We start from the raw sequence: 23,917 nt of genomic DNA on the forward strand, positions 1-23,917 counted from the left end.
GAGAGGACAGAGTTGAGATGCACGCACTTCTCCCTCGGCCTTCTTTCCCCGGCACCATCTCCCCGACACACTCCCCCCTCCCCCGGTCTCTCTGCCAGTCCCTCCACGGCGGGCGCCAGCAGAGCGGAAGTTCGCAGGACGCGGGAGCGGCCACACTCGCGGGGGACGCGGTGAGTGCCTGCAGGCCCTCCCCTGGGCACGCTCAGGGCGCCCCAGCCCGAGAAGCCCTCCCACGGCGGAGAGAGCTTCCCTTAGAGCTGGACGGAGGGACGGGAGCTGGTTTGGGGCGCAAATGGCCCACGTCTGACTGCTCCCCGATCCCACGCCCCCAAGTCCGTGGCCGCGGGGAGGGCGGACGTGCCGGTGGTGCGGCCAGCTGGCCCCGGCGTCTCGGGAGGAGAGGAGAGGGGACTGGACGCCGACCTGGGCACCGACAGCTGCTTCCCTCGTGTGACCCTGGGGCCCCCGGGTCTCGCTCGCCGACGCCCCCCCCCCGCCCTTCTCACCACTTCGGAGAGCCCCCTGCTCACTCCCGCCTTCCACGGACATTACCTGTCAGATCCGAAGACGAGTGGACACTCTCAGCGACCAGGAAACGTCAGCCGGAGAAGAGGGAGCTAACCCAGACAGTTAACGTGAAACACGACCATCGTGTCTGAGTTCACAGTCGATGTGTGTGATGCAAACACTTAAGGTGATAGTTCTCCTGCGGCCCGAGAGGTGACAAGTGCAAGGACAGAGACCGTGTTGTCCTCTATCGACGTGCCGGCGTTCGGAAACCCAGCCTCGCCCGGTGACTGCAGCTGCGCAGCCCGGAACAGCCGCGCTCTGAACCGGGCGCGCAGGGCCGTCTCCCCGGGTGGCATCCGGTCCCAAGGCCCTCGCCGCCCTGGGGCGCGCTCTCCAGGCAGGCAGCCGCCGGGAGGAGGAGGACTCCGTGCCGAGGGCCCCGCTGAGAACCTGCCGGGTGACTCGCTGGCTGGAGTCGGTGACCGTTCTCAGCGCCCCCCAGGCCGGGGGGCGGGGGGGCCTGTGCCCGGCCCCGTGAAGAGCGGACGGCGCTCACCGCGGATGCCGATCAGGGAACTGTGACCAGAGCGGGCGGGCCAGTGGGCGAAAGCCGGGGAAGGGACGTCCAGCGCTGCCTCCTCCTGCACCGCGGACGCCCCGTTCCAGCAGGAGCAGGACCCGCACGCCCCACCCGCCCCGACCGCGGGGACCAGCGGCGGCGGGACAGGGGGCGGCAGCGTCGGCGCAGAGCCAGGAGGACGGTGACGGTGGGCGCCCGTCTGGCCGTGGACGCGCGGAAGTTCTCGCCAAGCAGACCCGTTCAGTGGAGGGCGACGCCCCCGGCGCACCCTCCCCGAGATCCCTGGGGGCGTCTCTCCTCCAGCCCGCGCAGAGGGAGACATGCGCGGGGGGCGGGGGGCTGGCGGCCAGAGCCGCCCCCAGGGCGAGCGGGACTGCCCGGACCTTGGGGGGCGGAGCCAGGCAGGAGCGGGCGTGAGGCGAATGCGCATCCCGCCGGGAATGGCCCACGGGCTGCGGGCGTTTGGGGGGCAGCGGGGGTCCCTGCGCTCACAATCTTTCTGTGGGGGCGGGCGGGGCTTAGGGGCGCTGCTGGAGGCAGAGGAAGGGTCAAGGTCACGGAGAAGGGGACGAGGATGGAGGAGGGGGAACACGGGTGGGGGAGGGGAACACGGGTGGGGGAGGGGGAACACGGATGGGGGAGCAGCTCCAGACCCTCAGCCCTTCCGTGGGCCCCAGAGTCTCGGTCGTGCGTGTGCCCGCGGAAACCGCTAACACCCATCTCCCACATCCGACCTCTGGGTGAGGCCGGACGCCGGGGCAGAGAGGCCGCATGTCCGGCCCGAGGATGGGCTACCGTGCGGTGCCCCCGCGAGCCCCGTGTGTGGGACAACGACCACTGACATCGGAGGGAGCGGGGCTCCTGCTCCCTGCCGCCCCGTCGCCCACGTGCGACCTACGACCGGCGGCCCCGGTCCCCGCAGGGAGCTGCTCACAGAGCCGGGCCGGGGCCGAAACCCAGGCAGCCTGACCCGCTGCCCCGGACCCGGTCGGCCCTGCGGGCGCATCCCGGCCACATCCCGGCCACACTGTGGTCTGCGCGGGGACGCTGAGGGCGCCAGGGTCGAGCCCACCCCACCGAGCGCCCCATGACGGGGACATGGGGGAAATTAAAACCTGCAAACACAAAACTAAAGAGAAACAGAAACAGCCCGGTCTGTGGACGTGCCAGGAATTGATTCCCAGGTCCCAGAAGACCTCAGCTGTCCTCACTGGGACCCCCGGTAGCGACGGCAACCAGGACCTTTGGGGGAGTCCCTTCCCTCAGGGCGAGCCCCCTCCCCCTCCACACAGACTCCGCAGTGCCCTCCCGGGTCCCCGGGGCGTCGGCCTCCTGGGGTGAGCCTGCAGACGGCCGCTGCCCCCAAGACAGGCCACGAGGTCTTCTCCGCGTTTCCCTTTATTTTCAGGTTTTTGTGTTTTCCTAACACACGGCCCAGTCATTTAAAAATGAGTTTTCGCTTGCTTGAATCCTCCAAGGAGCTAATTTTGGGGTGCGCCTCGAACCTTCTGCTCGTAAGGTCCTCACACAACAGCACTGTTTCTGAGACATCGCCGGACAAGCCGCAGAAACTGCTGTGTTTTTTTTTTAAGATTTTACTTATTTATTTTTAGAGAGGGAAGGGAGGGAGATTAAGAGAGAGAGAGAAACATCAATGTGCAGTTGCTGGGGGCCGTGGCCTGCAACCCAGGCATGTGCCCTGACTGGGAATCGAACCTGCGACGCTTTGGTTCGCAGCCCGAGCTCAATCCACTGAGCTATGCCAGCCAGGGTGAAACTGCTGTTCCTAAAAGGCCGTGTCTTCCAGAAAAGCCCCTCCCCTCTCCTCTCCGAAAGCGACGTCCGTCTTCCCGCAGGAAGCAGTTCAGAGCCCGCGGCCCCCTCCGGGGAGCACGGAGTCCGGGAGATGCAGGGCTGGGTGGGATTCTGTGTTCAGGTCCCTGCGGGAGAAGCAAGCGCAGGCAACCGCTCTGACTGAAGTTGAAAGCTGAGTGTTATAAGAGCCTAGAGTTAAGTGCTAGCTACTTACTTCCTTGATGCTAAAAACATATATATGTTTTATTTGGGCAATAAACATCTCGAAAAAGAGCACAGAAATGAGATGTGAGCGGAAACGTTTGTTGTTTCCTTTCTGTCCCTTGGCTGCCAGCCGCGCGCCGGGCTCACTGCCGCTCGGGGGTCTCGGCGAGGGGTCTGCGCAGGGCGGGGGCGGCGGCCGCCTCCCACGACAGGGACGGGGGTGCGAGTGTGGTGTCCCCTGGCGGGCTGCGTCCTCGTCCCCCGTGCAGACACCTCCACGGGGGCGGGCACACGGGGACGACGACCGTCCGTGTGACTGCGTGTCATCGTCTGAACGAGCTGTGCTGCCGCCTCGCCCCAGACAACGGGGCCCGGGAACGCGTCCTGGTCTGCTGGCCCCAACCAGCACTGTGTTGGCGATGCACACCTACCAACATTTCGTTTGCAAAAGAAAAAAGAACCATACGGAAATGGTCCTGTTGGGCGGGAAGCAGGAGGGTGCGGCAATGGTGGGGCAGGGAAATCTGACCTGGGAGGCGGAAGGTGCTGGAGTTCAGGGAAGATCCAGGAGGGAATCTCTGCAGACGTTTCGGGCAGAGGAGGAGGCGCTGTTGGAGCAGAGGAAGAAAAAGAGCTTTTTTGCCGCTTGGGTGAGCAGGGAGGATAAGCAGGAGAAAGTGGGAATTGTGCCGCCCCAGTGATGGGAACGCTCAGTTGAAGGATAAAGCCAGCACGACCGCGTCTCAGAGACACAGCAGACACACCTGGTGGACGCGAGACTGGGCTTCGCGAGCTCCGGGCTGCGTGGAGGGGAGTGCCGCCCGGCCTGCGCGTGCGCAGAGACCGCCGGCAGCGCTGCACCGGGTCGGGCTGACTCCCAGCGCGACCCCCGAGGAAGAGGCGGCCCTCAGGAGCAAGCCTGCAGAAGATCCTGCGGAACTGAACGAGGACGACTGCCTCCTCCAGGCAGACCGGGAGGCAGGTGCGGGAGCATCTGTAGGGGCCTGAAGGAGGCTGGAAACTGACTCTGTCCAGACCCCAGCACCATGGCGACGTCCGCTGGGCCCAGGCCTCCGACAGGCCGTGCCCACCCTCCGGCCGGGGGCCGGAACCCCCAAGCAGCAGGTGACCAACTCTCGCTTCACCGTCAGCCCTCGGAGAAGCCTGGGCCTGTGACGTAAGACGTGACCGGAGCACAAGGCGCCGGCCTGGAGACGTCGGGGACGGCAGTGCCGGTCCGTAGACACCCGCCAGGCGCTCCCTCCCTGTGTTTGGCGGGTTGGGGGCTCTTTGTCCCAGTGCAGAGAGCGTGCTCACCGGAGTCCCGGCCAGGGAAGCCACCGCGGGGACCGGCGGCCGTAGGAAACGCCGTGTGTTCCTGAGGCGGGGTCGGCGTTCGGCAGTGGGTCCCGGGCCCCTGTGCTCGCACCAACATCTCAGGTGGGAGCGCAGGCCGCTCCCTCTTGGCTGCCCGTCCTGGCCGTCGCTGGCGCTAAGGTCCAGCTTCGTCAGGCACAGCCCGTGTTTCTGTCACCGTGTCCCTTCCTCCCGAGCAGTGGTCAGGAAGCAAGGGTGGGAGCGGACGGTAAGTGGCCACCTCAGCACACTCTTCACGAAGACTCTCAGGGGTGACTGTCCCCTCGAGAGCCTCTGTCCGCCCGGCTGGGAACGGCTTCCTCTCGCATTTCAGGGCCGGGTGCACGCTGTGGGAGTCGGGAGACGCAGCCGCGGTGCTGGCCCCGTGATGCTGAAACGTGTCCACACACTTCACCCGGGAGAACTGCCTCAGAGCCGCCAGCCTACGATCTTGCCCCACTCGGGGCCGTCCTCTCCCTGTAAAGCTCCCCACGTCACCAAAGACACTCCCGCGGCTCCCAGACGCCCACAGGGCAGCACCCAGGCAGACGGGCCGGGCTGCTCACACCCTCAGGAACGGGCGTCCACCTGCCCCCCCCGAGCACGGCCTGCGTCCCTTCCCTCGCGTCGAGGACCTGCGGCCCACACGGCTGCCTCTGGCGTCCCTGCGCGGAGCGGGCCTGCCGCGCCCGCCGGGGCGCAGCCGAGTGCCCGGAGGCGGCGGCGGACGTGAGGAAGCAGGCGGGGTGGCGTGGGACGGGGACCGCGCGCTAACGGCCCGCCCCCTCCCCACAGGCTCGGTGGGACGGCCTGACCGGGCGCATCGCCTTCAACAGAACCGACGGCTCGAGGAAGGACTTCGACCTGGACGTCATCAGCCTCAAGGAGGAGGGGACGGCCAAGGTAAGCCCCTCCGCGGCGCGCGCTGGAGGCGCACCGCCCCCGCACGTCCACCGCAGAGGCGGCGCGGGGCGGGGGGGGGGACCCGCCCTCGGCGTGTGGGCCGACGCCGGCATTCGGCGGTCTCCCGCGGGCTGCGACTCTGCCCTTCACAAACTTACAGGGAAAAACACTCGAGGCCTCTTAATGGTCACGTGAACATCGGAACTCTGTACTCCGACATCTCCCCTTTCTGCCGCAGTGGGCAGGAGGCTGCGCGCGGTGTAAGCGTAGGTCTGGGAACAGCAACCTCGCCGAAGCACTCGGGCCGACTTTGGAAATGACACGGATTTCCCGTTTCCGCTTTGCCGGCTGCCGGCTGGGGCAGAGCCACGGGGTTCGGCTGATGGACAGCAGCTGCCGCCGGTGCCGGGATGTGTGAGGGGGGCGGCTTGCAGGCTGGGGGCGCCCACTGCCCCCCCAGGGCTCCCGTTTCAGAATTGCCCCGCCTCCTCCCCCTCCCCCTCCTCCTCTCCCCTCCCTCCTCCCTCCCTCTCCCCCTCCCCTCCCCCCTCCTCCCCCTTAGGAGGTGGCGCAGACCCCGGGCTCCACAGCGGCCTCCCGGCCCCACGTGGGGTGCGCGCTGGAGGGCACAGGGAGCACCTGCCGGGGACCGAGTGCCCCCGAGAGTTCGGGCACCGCCCCTCTGTGCGCGCCTCCTTCCCGCGTCTCCGCGTCTCCGCACGTCCGGGAGGGAAGGGGGAGGAGGGCCGTGAAGGACACACGTCCTGTGGGCCCAGCGGGTGGCGGAGGGATGAGCCTCTGCCGTGCCTCCACGGCCCGTGACACCTGCGTGGCGCGCGCACTCCCCTGGGGTTCTCTCCCAGCCAAGGCAGAATCCAACTGGAGGAAAGGGTTCTCTCCACCTGTCCCTCGCCGCCGCCGCCTCGTGTGCAACACTTTTTTCTTCTTCCGGAGACGGGGCTGCGCCCGGGGAAGGCTGACTGGGCCTCCAGGGGGTGGGGCCGCCGGCCCCTGCTCTGCCCCGAGGGAGGGGACGCCCGCCCGGCCAGGACGCAGCCCCTCCGGCCGCAGGGAAAGCCCATTCCCCCCCTTTCTACTGCGGAGAAGCCCGCGACCAAAGGATGAGGCGTCCGGCGGGGGAACAGTGCACACGCGTGCGGCGTGCCGTGTGTCTGCCCGGTGACCGGGGCGAACGCCGTGGCCGGTCTCCGTGGGGAGTGACGAGGCCCTGGAGCGCTCCGGCCCAGCTGTGCGTTCCCACACGGACGGGAGGCCACGCGCTCGACGCGCGGAAGGAGACGTGGAAGGCGGCTGGCGCACCGCCGGGCGGGAGGAGCGCGTGTGGGGCCGAGCGCTTGGCTGTCTCCGCTCCCCCACTCCGGCCCCGTGGGGCGCGCTCCGAGCGGCGGGTGGGGGGTGAGACGCCGAGCCCTGACCCTGACACCCCGTGGGCTCCGTGCTCCACTTTAACCAAGTGTCGTTTTGCTCTCCCGGCGGAAACCGAGGCTGCTGGTGAGGCGTGGAAACACTTCCACGAACTGTGCGAGAGGCGGCTTGTCCCCGGCAACAGTCGGCGGGGAGTCGGGGGCGGGAACGGGGGCGGGGCGGGAACGGGGGCGGGGCGGCTGAGGAAATGCCGGTCCCCAGCGGGCCGCCAGGCCTGCAGCTGCGCTCTGGGTGCAGGCAGAGGCGGGTGCTGCCCGAGGGGGGACCGGCTGGCCGCCCGCCGGGACCCGGGAACGGAGAACAGGCCTGACAGGGATCCGTGTTTCCCCCGAGATCATCTGTTCCCCCGGGGCAGGGCCCGTCTCTGTGCGGGGAGACAGCCGTGACTGCGGCAGAAGCACGGACTCCGGTCCACTGGTCTGCTTACGCCCGTCTCAGACCACTCGCCTGTCTCCCGCAGGGGCAGGGCACAACCACCCACTCCATGCACCGGCCCCACGGGCGGAGGCCAGGGGACTGGGGCCCCCTCGAACGGGGCAGGGGGGGGTCCTGGCTCGGACACCCGCCCGGTGAGCTGCTCGGACCTCGTCCGGACAGAGGACAAAACCGTGGGGGACTCCACAGGGCAGTGAGAGGCGCCTGGGAGCCGTGGCACCCACTCTCCTGCCAGCGGGCCCATGGGGTCGCGGGGTCGGTGAGTGTGCACAGGTTCACCGCGTGAGCAGACGCTGGGCACGGGACAAGGTCCCAGGACACACGGACACGCCCCTGCATGCCCTCCCGCTCCCAGACGACCGGCTGCGGTATCTGTGGGTCTCCAGACGGGCTTAAACCACGCCAGGCTGTCCGGCTCCGACGGCTGTGCCGGGCTCACGGCCACCTTCCGAACCGTGGCTCAGATCACAGACAGTGGGAACAGCGTCTGCCACCGTCAGAAAGCCCGCTGCCCGCGGGTCCTGCTCCAGGAGGGATGCTGAAGTGTCCTCCTCTCGAGCTTGAAGGAGACCCGGGGTTGCTGCCCTTGCTCTGGCCGTCGGGGGATCAGGCACCAGGAGCTCGGTGACGACTACCCGCCCTGTGCGAACCTTCCGTGGAAGGCGGCCCCTCTCCTCGTGGCCCGAGCCTGGACGAGCCCGCCTGGCTCCCAGGAAGAAGCGCAGTGCGCCAGCCCGGGGAGATGCGGGCACTTGGGTGGAGTCGCTTCAAGGCAGCCCCCGAGGGCACAGACCCCCGAGCCCCGGGAGGACGTGCGAGGAAGGCATGGCCTCTGCTCGTCTCTGAGCTGCGGGGCCAGCCCACCGCCCAGCCCCCACCCGCGATGCCCCCGCCTGCTTCCCGCTGACCCTGCACCACATCGCCGCGGCCCCCTGTGACGGGGGCCAGGACCCAGCACTGTTCAGACCCCCAGGCACAGCCTCTCCCAGCAGGGCCCCCAGAGAGAAGGGTCCCCGCACGATGGCCCTTGTCCGTTCGCTGAACAGGACAGTTCACCGAGGCTCCTCCCAGAAGGGAGATGCCGCCGTCTGGGCAAAGCGCGTCCAGTCGAGGCTCCCGACTCGAAACCAGACGGACCTGGATCCAGGGTTGTCCACACCCACGACCGTCCCCGCAGCAGCCGGGGCCGGAGTGTGTGTGAACCACGGGCTGGGTTTGCAGGAGAGACCCTGGTCCCTCCCGAACATACCTGTGTCACTTAACGCCACCCGGGCCCTCCCAGACACGCGGCCCACAACCGGCCCCTGGGGCAGCACATGCCCGTCGAGGAGAGAAAGACAGGGCCACCCGCACAGCTCCTGGAGTCTGTCCCCACAGAGACCTGGCTGCTGCCCCTGCCCACCCCCCCCCCCGCCCCCTCCCGGGTGGGTTCCTGCTGCCGGGTTTCGCTGCGCTTTCTGGAACTGCAGCTCCGCTTCCCGGAGACACGTGTCTGCGGCCCGTGAACAGGACCCAGAGGCCAACTGTCCAGGCATCTGGTAGCTGCAGCCTCCCCGCCCCCCTCCCAACGCACCCGGACCGCGGGACCTGCCTCCCCAGAAGGAGACGTCCGGCTGTGACGTGCCCGCTCACCCCCGTTCCCCGGCAGACAGAGTTAGGTGCCTCGGCTGAGCACGTGCACACGCACACACACGCACACACATGCACACACACACAGAGACACACAGACACACACACACAGACACACACACACGCTCTGCCGACAGACGGAAGACGGAGCGCAGGACCGCGGTCACTGGCGCTGCCTGTGCGCTGCCCACGGCCCGGGGACAGCCCGCCCGCGGCCAGACCCTCGTGGTCCAGACATGAGGGAACCCCGGGCACACGACGGCAGGAAAAACACCCCTTTTCCTCACTCTGTGGAGGAAACCCGTCCTCACTGGGGCCCGGGCCGGGGAGTGGGACGCAGCCACGGGGGAGGGGGGGCTGCCCTCCAGCCCTCGGCGGGGCTGCGGGCGGACGTGGGGGCCGCTGTGCCGCTGGGGGCGCGCCTGCCCATGGCTTCCACTCGAGTCCCAGAGGCGAGCGGCCCTGGGAGGTGTCCCCGTCGCCACGGTGAAGTAAGGGTCAGTGCAGTTCCCTTGAACACACGCTGGGCGTCGAGAAGAAGCGGCGAGAGAACGCGCTCTCTTGCTCCGTGACCTGGCTGCGGCCGGGTCAGGTCTCCACCTCCCTGTCAACGCTCAGCGAACACTTAGGCCCCGTCCCCCCAGCGCCTGAGTCAAGGTTCGATCAGAAGAAGGGCCAGGACCCACGTGCGCGCCCGTTTTACTGAGCTAGAAGCAGCCGCTCCCGACACCCACAGCGGGGCCTGGGGAACCCGTGGGCCCAGCGGCTGTCGGGCCTGAGGTCCGTGTCCCGGAAGGGGGAGTCCCCACCTGCAGAGACCACAGGGCTTCCCCACAGCCAGCCCCGCCTCCCAGCTCGACCCCAGTGACCTCTGGACGGGCAGGCCCCCGCACTTTCCAGCCCAAAGCTGTCTCCAGCCCCCGCCCACCTGGACGGCCTCCGCCCACGGCCCCTTGCTGGGGAGGGAAGGGAACCGGGAAACTGAGACCCTGGCCGGCCGAAGCGTCCCCTCCGCTTTCCCGCACGGCGGCTCCAGCGACACGTAGTTTCCACTCAGAACAGTTTTGTCAGGTCGTATTGCGACAGCTGTCGTATCAGCGTGCATTTAAAAAACAACATCAAACTCGGTGAACTTTTGTGCAGCCACTTTAATGCCGAGGATGGGAGAAGGTACGCCAAGACCTTGTTGGCCTGCTACACCTGGTTGTATCGGGAGAGGTGGAGACACAGCTCCAACGCCAAGGAGGAGCCACGCGGTGCACGGGGAAGGTGCTGGACGGACCAGACACGCCAGAGGTGGTCTGCGGAGTTTCTCGGCACCGCTGACGTGCTCGCCAAACCGCTCTCTGCTGCGGGCTGTCTCGCCCGCCGGAAGATGCTGAGCAGCCCCCAGCCTCGGCCCCTGGAGGCCGACAGGGGGGCGGGGGGGGTGGCCAGCACACTCAAAGTGCTCAGATCGACAGAGCCGTTGGTGAACGTGAAAATGCGTCCTCAAGTTTATGGGGAAAAGTGTGACGGGCTCTTTGGCCGCCCCAGCAGCTCGCCCGCTGTGCCAGGGCGGGCGTCCCGGAGGCCTCCGCGGGGAGCCTGCTGTCCCGTCTGTCCAGCCGGGTGAACGCCCAGCCGCTGCGTTTAGGCAGAAACTCGAAGCCCAGAACCGGGAGGGGGAAGAGGAGGCCCAGCGTCCCCACGGGTGCTGCTTTACTGAACCGTCAGGGCTAGTCACCCACCCCCCGAGGTCCCGCTGCTGGCAGACCCCCACGCCAGGGCCTGGGCCTGGACCTGGGTCTCTGGGAGCCCCCCGTCCCCCGCCAGCCGCCTGTGCCCCCGCTGCCAGGGCAGGCTTCGGACCAGTGCAGGCGTGCCCTGCCCGCCCCAGAGCCGGCCCCTGCTCCTCATGCCTCCCCTGTGTTACCTGCTTCTAAACTTAAGAAAAACACATCCACGTCTTTCCACAACAGGGCGAGCCCGGGGACACTGCCGGGTGGCCTCGGGCCGTCCTCCGAGACGCGTCTGTGTGGCTCCGAGCACCTGCCGGCACCTGCCCTGCACCTGCCCTGCACCGCTCCTCCCGGGCAGGGGGCCCAGCTCAGGGAGCCCCGAGGTCTCGTCCTGCCCGAGGTCCCCCGGCCGGCGGACGACCCGGCTAGGAGCCCGTCCTGTCCCGGCTCACCGGGCCAGCAGGAAGGGCCGACCGGAGCTGCGGGCCAGCCACTCCGCCCCAAGGCCCGACTCTGGGCCCCTCCAGGGCTAAGCGACTCAGCGCCCGCCCGTGAGCCCCTCCACCCAGCGGACACGGCGCCCCGAGGGCACTGTGGTCCCTCTCTCCTGAAACAGACTGTGCTTCCCTGGCTGCCCGTCGCCGGGGGTGGCTCCGCGGTGCCAAGAGCAGTGAGCAGTGACCGTGAGTGCGCTCACGGATGGAGTCCACGGTCCAGTGGACGGACAAGACAGGAGGTGCACGGGAGTAGCTGGAGAGGCCCGGAGCAGAAGGACACACGGACCCCCTCCCCCCAGCGTCCGGAGGCCCCTCCTGCCAGCACTGGCTCCTCCACCTGCCGTTCCTCTTCAGACGCCCCTCCCCCCACCACCCGCCGCCCCCTCCCGGGACGCCCCTGCAGGGCCCTGCGGGCCCCACCTGGGCGCTGCGAGCTTCCTATCCATCGACCGCGCGCACTGCGAGGGCGCGTTTCCGCCCGGTGCGCCCACTGCCTCCGCCCCCAAAGCCGAGCGCAGTGCCGGCCGTGAGCGGGTGATCGCCACGTGCGTGTGGGAAGAAAATCCGATGCTCGTGGGGTTAAAAGGATTCTTCACTTAAAAGTAGTATGTTTCATAAACTCACAACAAAACGACCCCCCAGGCTCCACCCCAGCAGCCCAGGCGCTCCCTGTGCCGTCTGCACGCTCCGCGGCTCCTCGTTTCGTCTCCCGCCCTGAGCAGCTCGCGCCGCGGCGCCCCGGGGTCCTGGCCCCGGACTCTGCGCGCCCGGCCCCTCCCCGGGACCTGGGGCCGCTCCTGAGAGCGGGCGCCGCCCTGCAGCCCGCGGCCTCTGACCGCTGTGCTCCGCGCAGGTCGGGGTGTGGAACTCCAACCGCGGGCTCAACATGACGGACGGCCGCAGGGACGGGCCCCACAGCGTCACCGACGCGCTGGCCAACAGGACGCTCGTCGTCACCACCATCCTGGTAAGCCGGCCGCGCGGAACCCCGGGCGTGTGGTCGGGAGCGCCCGCACCCGCACCCCCGCGGAGACCTCGAGGGCTCCTCCGCCGTCTGTCCTGTCCGCGCGGACGGTCCGCGCGCGCAGGTGGAGCGCTGTCCGGACACCGGAGGCCGCGTGCGCGCCCCTGAAACCCCGCACGTCCCGCCCCTCCGCCCGCCCCTCCGCCCCGCGGGCTCCGACCCCCAGGCGCTCAGCTGAGAGAGGCTGGGAGCGTGGGGCGGAGAGAGGCGGAGGGGACTCCTTCCGCTGCTCCCACCCGCGCGGTCAGACTCGTCCCGACCTCGGCCCCTGTCCCTGCCGGGGCCCAGCTTCCGCGCAGGTGTCTGGGCGCCGGGAGCCGCTCGCCGCCGTCACCCCCGCCAGAGCGGTGCCGCTCCCCGGTCCGGCCGGTCCCCGGCCTCTGGTCTCACCGCCGCCGCTCCTCGGTGAACAGCCCCGTGCTCCCCCACTCTTCTGCCGCCCGGTTAGCGGGGGCCTCCGGCTTCCCGGGGGAGCCCCGACCGCACACCTGGCGGCCGCTGTGCGCGCTGGGGGACCCCTGCGGCCCCGCCTGAAACCCGCAGTCCCCGACGTCCGCGCCGTGGGCGGCTCGGCCCCTGGCGTCAGGCCAGTTTGTTCCAGAAATCGCCAGCCCCGGCCCCTGGTTCGCCCGCAGGAAAGCCATCTCTCCCCACTGTCCCAGGGAAACCCGTTCCCCTTCTGTCCGTTCGGGGACAGACCCGAACCGGTCACGGATGCCTGAGGAGATGCATAGTGAACGGGAGGAAGTAAGAGGGCCTGCCAGTGGTATGGCAACTGGTAGACTTGTGTAAAATAAGACAAACTTCAGTCAGATGAGAAGTAAGGTTACATCATGCGTGGTAATAAGAAAGGGCCCACCAGTCATGAAATAGAAGATTTATCATTTAAGCATACGAGCAAAGAATTGTCAGCTGTGAGATCTCGGGTGCGCTCGGTTAATCAAATGAAGCTGATGATAAAAACAACAGGGAAATAGCCCTTGGGTAAGACAGCCGGCAGGAAGCCAAGCAGAAGGAGGCAGATGGGAAAGCAAAGAGTGAGTCTGAGGTGAGACTTAGCTGAGAGGTAAGGAAGCGAGAATATTCCGCAGTTCTTCAAACTCCCTACTATACCGGTTTAGCTTCCCCTCTTGTCAGCAGGTGAAGCTCTCCTCAGACAGAAGCTGCGCAGGAGGGCGGGTCACACAGAGCAGCCTGGGTGTGGGGACAGCTGTGTCCAGACAGACATTCAGACACCTGTCCCCCGCCCCCGGGCCAGCCCGAGTCTCTGGCACACCGTTTGCTCAGGGCCCAGCAGTGGCGGGAAGGGGGGCCCCGACCCGGGCGCTCACTGTCCGCGCGTCACCGCTCCCGCGGTGCACGGCCGGCGCTGGCGGGAGTGACCCTGCCTCCGCCCCACGGGCGCTCCCGCGGGGTCCGTCTGGCGCAGGAGGAGCCCTACGTGATGTTCAGGAAGTCGGACACGCCCCTGCACGGGAACGACCGGTTCGAAGGGTACTGCCTGGACCTTCTGAAGGAGCTGTCCAGCATTCTGGGCTTCCTCTACGACATCAAGCTCGTCCCCGACGGCAAATACGGGGCCCAGGACGACCGGGGAGAGTGGAACGGGATGGTCAAGGAGCTCATAGACCACGTGAGCAGGCGGGCCGCCCCTGCGGGTGGGCGCGGGGCCGGAGAGGTGCACGCTGGGCAGTGAAAGGTGAGGGAGCAGTGGCATCAGGTCCGAAGAAACACCTGGGCTCCTCTGGGTCGAGGCGTTGGCTTCAAGGGAGGAGGAGGAGGCAGCCTGGACACGGCGTCTGCTCGCTCAGGGGGGCCGGTGAGGACAGAGACAGAGGACAAGCAGGTGGAGGCCGTCCTTCCCGCGGGGACAACGTCCAGCGACTCCGGGCCACAGAAAGGACCCCGAGTCTGCGGCTCAGGGCAGCCTCGTCCCATCAGCTGATGGGTGTGGCGGCCGGGCTGCCTGTCCCCACCTCCCTCGGGTGCTCTCGTAGGACAGTCCGTTCTGCCGCTTTCTCATTCCCTTCGTCCCAGGATGTTTGCACGTCTGGGTCTGTCTGTCTGTCTGTCTGCATGCATGCATGCATTCCGTCCCTCTAGGCTCTGTCCCCTGCAGACACACGCTCATAAACACAACCGCGTGAACCGGCCTTTGCTCCAACAGAGCCGTTCTCACGGGGGCTGCTCGCCAGGAGGCGTGGCTGGCGTTGAGGCGAAGGCTCGGGAGGAGCCAGGGTCAGGCCAGGCTCCTGCCGGGAGGCCGGACTCCGAGGCCGTGACCTCGAACTTGCTCTTGCAGAGGGCAGACCTGGCGGTGGCTCCTCTGACCATCACGTACGTGCGGGAGACCGCCATCGACTTCTCCAAGCCCTTCATGACGCTGGGCATCGGCATCCTCTACCGGAAGCCCAACAGCACCAACCCGGGCGTCTTCTCCTTCCTCAGCCCCCTGTCTCCGGACGTCTGGGTGTACGTGCTCCTGGCCTGCCTGGGGGTCAGCTGCGTGCTCTTCGTGATCGCGAGGTGAGTGCGCGCGCTGCAGAGCACAGCCGGTCTCCGGGCGGCCCATGTGCTCGCGAGGCCGACGCGGGCTGAGGACTCGGAGGTGGCCTTTCGGCCTTGCCCGGTGCTCTGCTCTGCCCTGTCCTGTCGGCCCCCGCTCACCAAAGCCCCTCTGTGAGCGGACACCTTCTAGCTCTCCACAAAGGTGCCTTTAAAAGACAATAAGGAGATGGTTTTACACAAACTGCACCAGCATTTGAGGCAAGATAGAATGGTGATTTGTGCATGTCCCGTGCTGGGTTAGGTCACAGCAGAGGCGCTGGCTCCACTAATGGACCTGAAACGTTCCGGCAAGAAGAGCACAGCCGTGCCCATGCGGCCGAGCCCCGGAGTACTCTACCCAGCAAAGCAGAAACAAGTTGGCTGGGGACTGTTGTAGCGAGTAAGGACCCCTGGACTCAAGCTGTGAAATGCTCGGGAACAGAGAAAAACGCTCTGCAATGTTTGTCACCTCTACTTGAAAAGCACCAGAGAGGCGAGGGGACCCCGGAGGTGACCAGGACGGGGCCCCTTCCGCTCAGAGCCGGGCGGCCCGCAGCCCCACTCCCCGCGGCGGCGCTGCGCGGGCCACCCTGCTCTGAGGGTGGGTGCAGCCACCCTGCTCCTCGCAGCTCCTCCAGGGCCTGATGCCTCCTCTCAGGAGACCGTGTTTTCTCAGTGCCTCCGACGCCGAATTTAAGGCGGCTGCTTAATCTTTCTGCTGAGTTTCACATTCAACGCCCGCAGATAAACCATGTAAAAAACAGAAATTGCTTTTGTGTGTCCCCTACTCGTTTTCCGTCTTTTTCATCTTCCAACGGAGCTCAGTGAACTTCTCCCTGATCAATTTTTGTTCTCCCTCCAGGAATGTCTGGGAGACGTGTTTCTCATGCTCGCCCCATACCACTGTTCACTGTCTGGTTCTGATTAATGCCAGGTAGCCCTCTCCCCGGTGCGATTAGGAAGAAAGGCTAGAGAAACAACCCAGGGCGGAGGGCGGGCAGACGCAGGTGAACCAGCGAGATGGGGCGGGGGGGGGGGCGGGCTGCTCCTGGGTGTGTGTGCACGCACCCCGAGTTCCTCTCCACGCCCGTCACAGCGCGCCGGCGCCCGACCCCAGACCATGTCCCGGGTCCAGCCACATGCTGAGGCCGTCTGCAGGAAGACCAAAGCTCCACTCCCACCGCCTCCTCTCGGGACGTGACCCGGTGACAGTGACACAGCAATGACACCGTCTGAAGGCCGAGACTCTGAGTCAATGGCTCTCATCGAGGAGAGGGTCTGTCTCCGGGGAAACAGCTGGCCGTGTTCCGGAACCACATTGTGGTGGTCACACCTGTGGGCGAGGCGGGTCCTGGTGTCCGTGGGTGGCACCCAGGGAAGCTGCTCCCCACCCTGTGGCACTGGACGGTGCGCCCCACAACCCAGAGTGACCCCCCAGTGCCCGGACGCCGTGCTGTCAGCAGCGGAAGACGTGGTTCTGAATGTCAGACTTCCAGTGACAGGCCGGTGGCTCCCCGCGGGCGCTCACGCCTCCTTACTGGCCCCGGGATGAGGTCCGTGCGGCCCTAGAAGTGACGGCGGGAGGTGACGACCCTCCCCTCTGACAGTGCACAGAGATCGTGGGCTGCCTCTCGCTCCCTGTCTCTGTGCCGACCCCACCCTGGGGGGTGAGGGTTCGAGGGACAGTCAGCGACGCCCTCAGGGCCGCCAAGAGGCAAGCAGCCCACCCAGCCGAACTGGCGAGGGGAGGACCCCCGCTGCTGGCCCCAGGACCCCGCAGCAGCCAGTGCGGAAAGCCCCTCAGCGGCACCCACCAAGTGCGGAGGGTCCCCCGGCCCCAGTGGTGACGCCGAGGTGGGAAGCTGCCTCGGGACCACCTTTCTGCCCAGAGAGGCTCCGCCCACCTGCCCTTTCCGGGGAAATAAATCCTGTCCCTGCGCGCGGGCCAGCGGGCTCTCAGACAGACGCCCAGAAATCGTTCCCAAACTGAGCTGAACCTGTGACGTGCGGCCCCCAGGGCCCAAACTGACCGCAGCCCTATGGCATCCCGGGTGCCCTGTCTCGGCACGGGGCCAGTCAGCGGTCTGCTCCGGGCTGGATGTCTTTTCACACTGTCTCTTGAAAACTATTTAAGGCCAGAAATTGTGTCTACCGTGAACAAACAATTTAAATGGACTAAAAATGCAGATACACTGCCGGCTTATGATTTATACCATGTGACGTTTGTCTCCTTAAAGATAAACAGTTCTAAGTTGACCCCTGGCCAGAACAAGAAAACAAGAAACCCTCGGCCTGCAAGGCCAAGGCTGTAGCGGAGCTCAGCCGTGTCCTCGGGAGTCAGAGCTTCCTCTCCTTTGAGAGACGGGCGGCGGCGCCCTGTCCCCCTGGACACCTGCTTCCCGGCCTCGGCCGTCATGGGGGCTCCTCGCCGGAGGTCCCTCGGCGCGGTCACCGTTTTGTAGCTTCCGTGCAGCGGGCTCCTGTGAACGCACACGCACAGTGAGTCCCCACACTCCAACGCAACGCGGCTCCTTCTTACGCAGTGCCCACAGATCCTGAGCGCTGGCGTCCCCTTCTCTGTTGTTTCACCGGGGCCAGGACCCACGGGGTCTCGGGAAGGGCGTGCGTGGCCCTCCCCCCACACTCTCCGCCGCCGCCCGCCTCCCTGCAGACGTGAGGGATTTCCAGATGCTCGCGTCCAGGCCCCAGGCAGGCGCTTTGCAAAGGAGAAACCCACATCTTAAAGGACAGCATTCCGTGGCCATTTAAAACCCCTCGGCCCACACGTACCACAAGCCCCTCGAGAGTCCCGGAGAGAGAGAGAGCCCTCGATCTCTGCGGGGCAGGCGGGACCGCGCTGCTGTTCGGACGGCTGTCCCCTGAGCCTCTGAAAACCAGACAAGCTGTGTGCTCCCGACTGCGAAGTGCGGAACGCTGACAAAGGCCACGCTCACAGCAGCGCCCCGCGAGCACAGTGGTGAGCCCGCCGGCCGGGGCTGCCGGCCGGGGCTGCCGGTCGGGGCGGGAACGCGAGGGTGCCGGCAGGTGCGCTCAGGAAGCCCGCTGCTCTTGACCGCGGGAGCCTCCAATCCGTCACAATGACCGTGTTTAAACGATCGCGCAGGCAGCGGCGGCGGAGTCTGAGTGGCGGCATCTTCGCTCTGCACGTCGCAGCAATTAGCAGGGTCGTTAGCACTGGTATTCGTCTCTCCAGCTCAGCCAACTGGTGTGCTCACAAGGGCATGCAAATTCACAACGTAGTTAACGTTGCTGAAACAGTCATTAACACGCACGGGCGTGGCGTGGCCTGAGCTTCACGGGAGCCTCCCCCGTGCGCTGCAGCCGTGGGGGAGGGACAGGGGCGGGTCCCATTGCTGCGGGAGAAGCCCAGGCCTGCTCCCCCCCCCCCCCCAACCCGGAGAGGAGCGGCTGCGCCTCTGGGAGGAGCCAGGGGCGGTGGCTGCACACTGGGGGGACCCTCTGCAGTGTCCTTGTCCGGGCCCCCCAGCGCGCCCGCCTCTGGCTGCCGACAAGGGTTACCGTTCCCCTTGCGGCTGCAGCACACGCGGTGGTCCCCCTGGGCGTGGGGGCATGTCGGCGTTGCTCCAGGGCACCTGCTCGTGGGTCAGGGACACAGCGGCAGGGGGCTGAGCTGCCTGCGCTGCAGACCGAGTTCTAGGTCATCCCCGCATGGCTCACTCTGTGGAGCATCTGCTGACGTCTCTCTGGGGAAACAAGTGCCCCGGGCAAGACGACCCCAAAACCACCACGGAGCAGGGACGTTCTCTGGGCTGTCGAAGTCAGACAGATGCTCAGGAAATGGAGAAAGACCCTGTGAAGTTCCCCAGGTTTTATTTCAACATGCGTCGTGAGTGCCTGGACTCCCCCTTCCTCACTGACGAGCAGACTGAGGCCCGACGTCCTGCCCGGGGCTGGCCCGCGGGCGGCCACAGCAAGTCCCCGGGACAGCCGACGTGGAAACGAGGACGAGCGGCCTGGGACTGTGGGGTTGGCCGTGACGACCCTGCGTCCGGCGGACACACTCCGAAGTGCGAGCCTGTCTCCTCGTTTAGGGGTCCTGATCTTCGTTTCCCCAGCCGGCCCCCGAATGCTGGTGCTCCGACCTCCAGCCTTCTCTCCGGTGACTCTGCCCAGCCTTGCGGCTCCCCGGACGCCCCAGGAGCTCGCTAGGCCACAGATGCCCCTGTCAGGCTTGCGCCCGCAGGTGCCCGTGGGGGCCGCCACCCCTCGTGCTCGCGCCTCCCCCAGCAGGTGTCTCGACGCGGAGGGAGGGGCAACGAGAGGTGTCGTTGGCTTCGCCCGCTGAGGGGTAAACACTCGGGATGAGTGACCCTTTCTCCACTGTCCGTTAGCCGCCCGGTGAAATGAAAGCGAGCCATGACTCTGTGGAATCCGGGACACAGAGATCTGAGGGCCTAGGAGTGAGAAGTTTGGTGAATGTCGCGTCTGGGGCCCCCTCCCAGTTTCCCCGCCAAAGCCCCTCGTCTGCGACCGTGGCCTGCAGTCCGGGCCCGGGGCCCTCCGCGGTGACTGCTGGGCGCTCTGCTCCGCACCGCCCGGTGGGGTCCCCCCCTGACGCTGACCGGCTGTCTCTGTTGGCTGCCGCAGGTTCACCCCCTACGAGTGGCACAGCCCGCACCCCTGCAGCCCCGACCCGGACGTGGTGGAGAACCGCTTCACGCTGCTGAACAGCTTCTGGTTCGGAGTCGGGGCTCTCCTGCAGCAAGGTACTCCGGCCGCCCACCATACCCTGCCCCACACCCCGCGCCCCGCGCCGCCCCGCCCCGCCCCGCCCCGCCCCACGGTCTGGGGACAGACGGCCCCTCGTGCTGGTCAGCTCCACCGGGGGGCAGAGGGCCAGGCCACCCCAGGAATGCAGAACCGTCCCACACGTGGCAGAGTCAGAAAAGGGGCCTCGGTGGGACCGGTCTGCTGGGTGTGTGGGGTGAGGCTGCCATCAGGCAGCGAACACGAGCTTTCCCGGGGGGAGGGGCAGGGGGAGCGGACCTCAGGTGCCTGGGAAACTGCGCACAGGCCCGCGCAGGGGGAGGCCGCCTCTTTTCCTGTCCACCCCACGGAGTGCAACCGGGGTCCTCTGCGAGTGGAGCTGGCCGCACTCTTCCTGAGCCGTCAGCTGCTGACCGCTGCGGCCAGCCCTGCTGGGACTCGTCCAGGCTCCCAGGCCGCTGCCCACCAGCTCCCCCCACACGCCCCCCCCATGACCACAGCGACGGGAAAGTGCGGGGGACAGGGGCTCGGGCTCCAGCCACAGAAGTGAATGCACTAGATTTCACACACTGGATAGCGTGGGGGGGGGGATTGCATTGAGCAGGCGGGAGTGAGCTCCGTTAAGCTTTGGAGAAATCCAGCCGTTTTACAGATTTTCCTCCGCTTCAGTCACAAGCGTCCAGTGTAGAACCCCCCCCCCGCCCCCCGTGAAACGCATTCACCTGAGAAAGTCGCAGTGCGCCCCGGCGCGAGCATCCGCGGAGCTGGCCGTGTGCCGCGAGGGACGTGGCGGCGGGGCACTCGGGCGGGGTGGGTGCTGCCCGCGTGTGGCTGGGGCTGGGCCGTGCGGGGCTGTTACACGACTTGAGATGTGCGTGTCGCACGTGTGCGAGCCAGAGGGGGAACGAGTGGCTCTGGTGCGGAAGCACCAAGTCTTGCCCTGCAGCGCAGCTGAGTTCACGCAGGCGCGGCCGGGCAGGCGCGGACCCCGCCCCCGGGTTCCCAGAGGGCGCGTGCGCGACGGCGGGGAGCAGGGCCACGGATCCCGCCGGAAACCCCGCTGGAAGCCGCACACCGCGGCGCCCGCGCGCCTGCTTTCCGGGCCTTTGTCTAGAACGCAGTGGCTTTCGGGGTGTGAAGGGGGCCGCCCCCTCCCTCCGCGGGTCGCCCGCGCCACCGGGTAGAAAATCACAGCCGGGGCGTCCCCGAGTGCGCAGAGCACTGTGACCGCCCCGTCCCACACGGGCGCCCGCCCCCAGAACGCCTCTTCCCGCTCCCACCTGTCTGGAGTCTACCGCCACCCACCGCAAACCGCGGCGCCCAGGGCCCGCCGGAGACCGATACCTTGGGCGCACGGCAGTCAGCCGCAGCCAGGCTCTGCTTGTTCCTCCAGAGGCGGAGACACGTTACCAGGCGACCCAGACTCCGCCGTGGGACACGGGCGGTGCTGGCGACTGCTGGTCCGTCTGTCCTCGTGTGCACAGCACGGGGCCGGGCCGGCCCGTCTGTCCCCACGCGCGGTGCGGGGCGGCCAGCGCACCCTGCACCCCCTGCTGCGCTGCCCCCTGCTGGCAGAGCCCGTCCCTGTCCTCCGTGGGCGGACCGCCCCTTCCATTTCTGACTGAGCTGGAGGGTCGGAGCCTGGGCGACGTCTGTGCCAGGGGCGGCTGTGACGCCAGCACCCCCCACAGAGACAGCGAGTGCCGTCTCCAGACCCGGGTACTTTCCAGCGACCTTCCACTCAGCGTTCACTGTCCCCGTAACTTCGCCCTCCCGAGCTCTGAATGCAGACAAACCGTCCCCACTGGGGAAGCCGCTCCTGAGCGCGTCAGTGGATGTTAAGAGTCACGGAAGTCAAAAAATGGGTGAAAATAAGGAACACGATGAAATGTCCAGAAATGTAATGCACCCCCTGTACCAAGGGCAAAAACTGTATCTGAATGGCCATTACTTTTACATTCCCAAGACAGTTTTAACCAAAAGTGCAAACGTACTATTTTAAGTGTGGTAGATGAGAGTTCATATTATTTCTGTTATGCCAGTTGGCTATCCGTCCATCTGTCCAGTTTTACTGTCCATATAGTGCTAGGAGCTACACGAGTAGTAACCCTAAACCTTACCGTGTTATAACCCCATGCGAACAGCATGAGGGTGAAGTTGCCGCAGGAAACCCACACCTATAAGCTGAGAAAATGCATCTGTCACCTCTGCTACTCCATCCCGTGGCTGTTCTATGAAACACATGGCCCTTCAATGATAGCTGACGGCAGATCTCAAGGAGTCTCGCACCCACGAGGCTGCTGGATCACTTAGGTGGGGGACAGGCGGCGGCCCTGGGTGGTAAACACCCCCCCCCCAGGCCCATGAATCCCACTGAACCGCAAGATTAAAACAACAGGAACAAACTCTCTCACCCAAGCCTCGGGGGCAGCTCAGTGGAAACTGTTCTGAATCTCAGTGACGCGCACACACCCAATCCAAACCGCAGAACAGCCAAGGAGGGGACAGAAGCGCAGGGAAGCCTCTCACCTCGTGAAAGAGAGCGCGGCTCGAACCCCACTCACAGCGCGAGAACACACCCGTGAATTCAGAGCCTCTGTCCTCCTCCACCTGCTCACCAAGGGCCCGGGGCTGCTCCTGATTTCACGAGCAAGATGTGTGTGTCTGTGTCTGTAGACTGAACGTGAGCGTGAACTCGTTTATCGGCAGAAAGCTACACTCCGACCTCCTCCCCTCTCTTAAACCATTGACGACGAGACCCTGAAACACACGATCGGAACAGTGAAAGAATTCTTCAGATCAGACGCTCCACCTGCCGTGCTTACCCCTCTGGGTTCTTAAACTCTGAGTGTTTTAAATGGTCCCGGAAACGCTGCTCTGCCTGTAGGTCCAGGGGGAACTCGAAGCACCGGACCAATGGGAGTCCCAGGCGAGTGGAGGAGCCAGAAATGCCCCCCGCATGCCCGGGGATCACTGGAGCGAGCTCTGCGCCCCCCACCCCCCCACCCTTCGTAAATCTCCTCCTGGGTTAGCGAGGCCCCGCAGCCCCGTCTGACCACAGGTTTGGAGCTCGAGAATCATCGCAGCTGCCTGTCCCCTCTGGGAGCCTAGGCTCACACCCTGTCTTCCCAGAGAAAGGCTTTCTGGGTAAGCACTTTACGTGCCTCTGTTGGTCCTTTTGCAAAAAAAAATCGGGAGTCACCTGAGGTCTCCAAAATCTGCGCCTTTACCAGGAAGGGCTCTTTCACCTGGGAAACGGCCAGTCTTTGAAGTATAACTGAGAAGTAATACTTTAAGGACAAAACTACGCCTTTTCAGTGAATATATTTTCCACTCAAATCATCTACATTAGAAAAACTAATTTTGACTATAAAATAACATAAAACAGTAAAAATCACCTCATCGGCTCCCGAGTCCACCTGCACCCTCTCTCACCGCGTTTGCGAGGCCCCAGTGTTCGGCGGAGGTGCGCGCACGGGGGACGGCGGGACACGCTCGCCTGCGGGACAGCTCTCCCTCCGTTCACCACCGGAAACGGAACCGGCAGCGCGGCGAAGCCGGCGCGGTCCTGCCGAGGCCGGAGCCCTGTCCCTCCAGCGAGGATGTGCGCCCGGCAGCGATGACAGGCCGGGAGTGGGGATCAGCTTGTCGGCCAGGACGAAGCGGCTAAATTACCTCCACAAACTGGGGACCCGATTATCTCAGGGTTGGAACCGCCGGTGTCAGCACGCTGCGCTTGAGGCAGAGCAGGGACTGATGATAAAAGATCGTGCAGACTGAGCTTCATTTTCCTAAAAACAAAAATGCTCCCATTTTACCTGCACCCCGGGGAGCGAGTCCCTGGTGGATCCACAGTCTCGAGGCCACGAAAGCGCACTGTCCCCCCAGACTCGGTCGCGCCGCGCCTTCCCTTCCCCGCCCGCCCCGTCTGACCCCTGCTCTGTGACCCCCGCAGGGTCGGAGCTGATGCCCAGGGCCCTGTCCACCAGGATCGTCGGGGCCATCTGGTGGTTCTTCACCCTCATCGTCATCTCGTCCTACACGGCCAACCTGGCCGCCTTCCTGACGGTGGAGAGGATGGAGTCGCCCATCGACTCCGCGGACGACCTGGCGAAGCAGACCAGGATCGAGTACGGGGCGGTGCGGGACGGCTCCACCATGACCTTCTTCAAGGTAGGACACCCACGGGTCCCCTCGGCGGAGACCGCGTGCTGGGGGCGGGGCGTGCGGACGGAGCGCGTCTGCTTTGCCGCGGGAACGTTTTAATGGCGCAGGCGGGTCGCTGGGGAGCCGTGCGCCCCCGGGCCGGCGCGCAGCCGTTCCTCTGGTCCCTCCGCGCCGCGCACCCACCACGCAGCCCCAGGTCGGCATCGCAGCGTCTCCCGTACCCCCCCTCGCCGCTAGGCCAGAAACAAACAAACGACAAAAAACCAAAACTGAACCCCGTCTGAGGCCCACGAATGGATCGCTCGTGCTCGGAACGCCCAGAATAAAGACCTTC

The 23,917-nt window shown here is 66.2% G+C and overlaps 1 protein-coding gene across 1 annotated transcript in view; it reads left to right on the forward strand.

The window, feature by feature from the left end:
- The window catches only part of GRIK1 (glutamate ionotropic receptor kainate type subunit 1), a 185,601-nt gene that overhangs the window by 137,089 nt on the left and 24,595 nt on the right, over positions 1-23,917 (forward strand). Inside the window, exons 8-13 of the mRNA XM_045852535.1 lie at positions 5,261-5,368; positions 11,950-12,063; positions 13,550-13,753; positions 14,423-14,646; positions 19,297-19,415; positions 23,372-23,589. Coding sequence (XP_045708491.1) covers positions 5,261-5,368; positions 11,950-12,063; positions 13,550-13,753; positions 14,423-14,646; positions 19,297-19,415; positions 23,372-23,589 — 987 coding nt within the window. The remainder of the gene's footprint in view (positions 1-5,260; positions 5,369-11,949; positions 12,064-13,549; positions 13,754-14,422; positions 14,647-19,296; positions 19,416-23,371; positions 23,590-23,917) is intronic.

The sequence above is a fragment of the Phyllostomus hastatus genome, unplaced genomic scaffold, assembly GCF_019186645.2.
Source record: "Phyllostomus hastatus isolate PE091 unplaced genomic scaffold, TTU_PhHast_1.1 phas_contig_948, whole genome shotgun sequence".
Taxonomy (NCBI): Eukaryota; Metazoa; Chordata; class Mammalia; order Chiroptera; family Phyllostomidae; genus Phyllostomus; species Phyllostomus hastatus.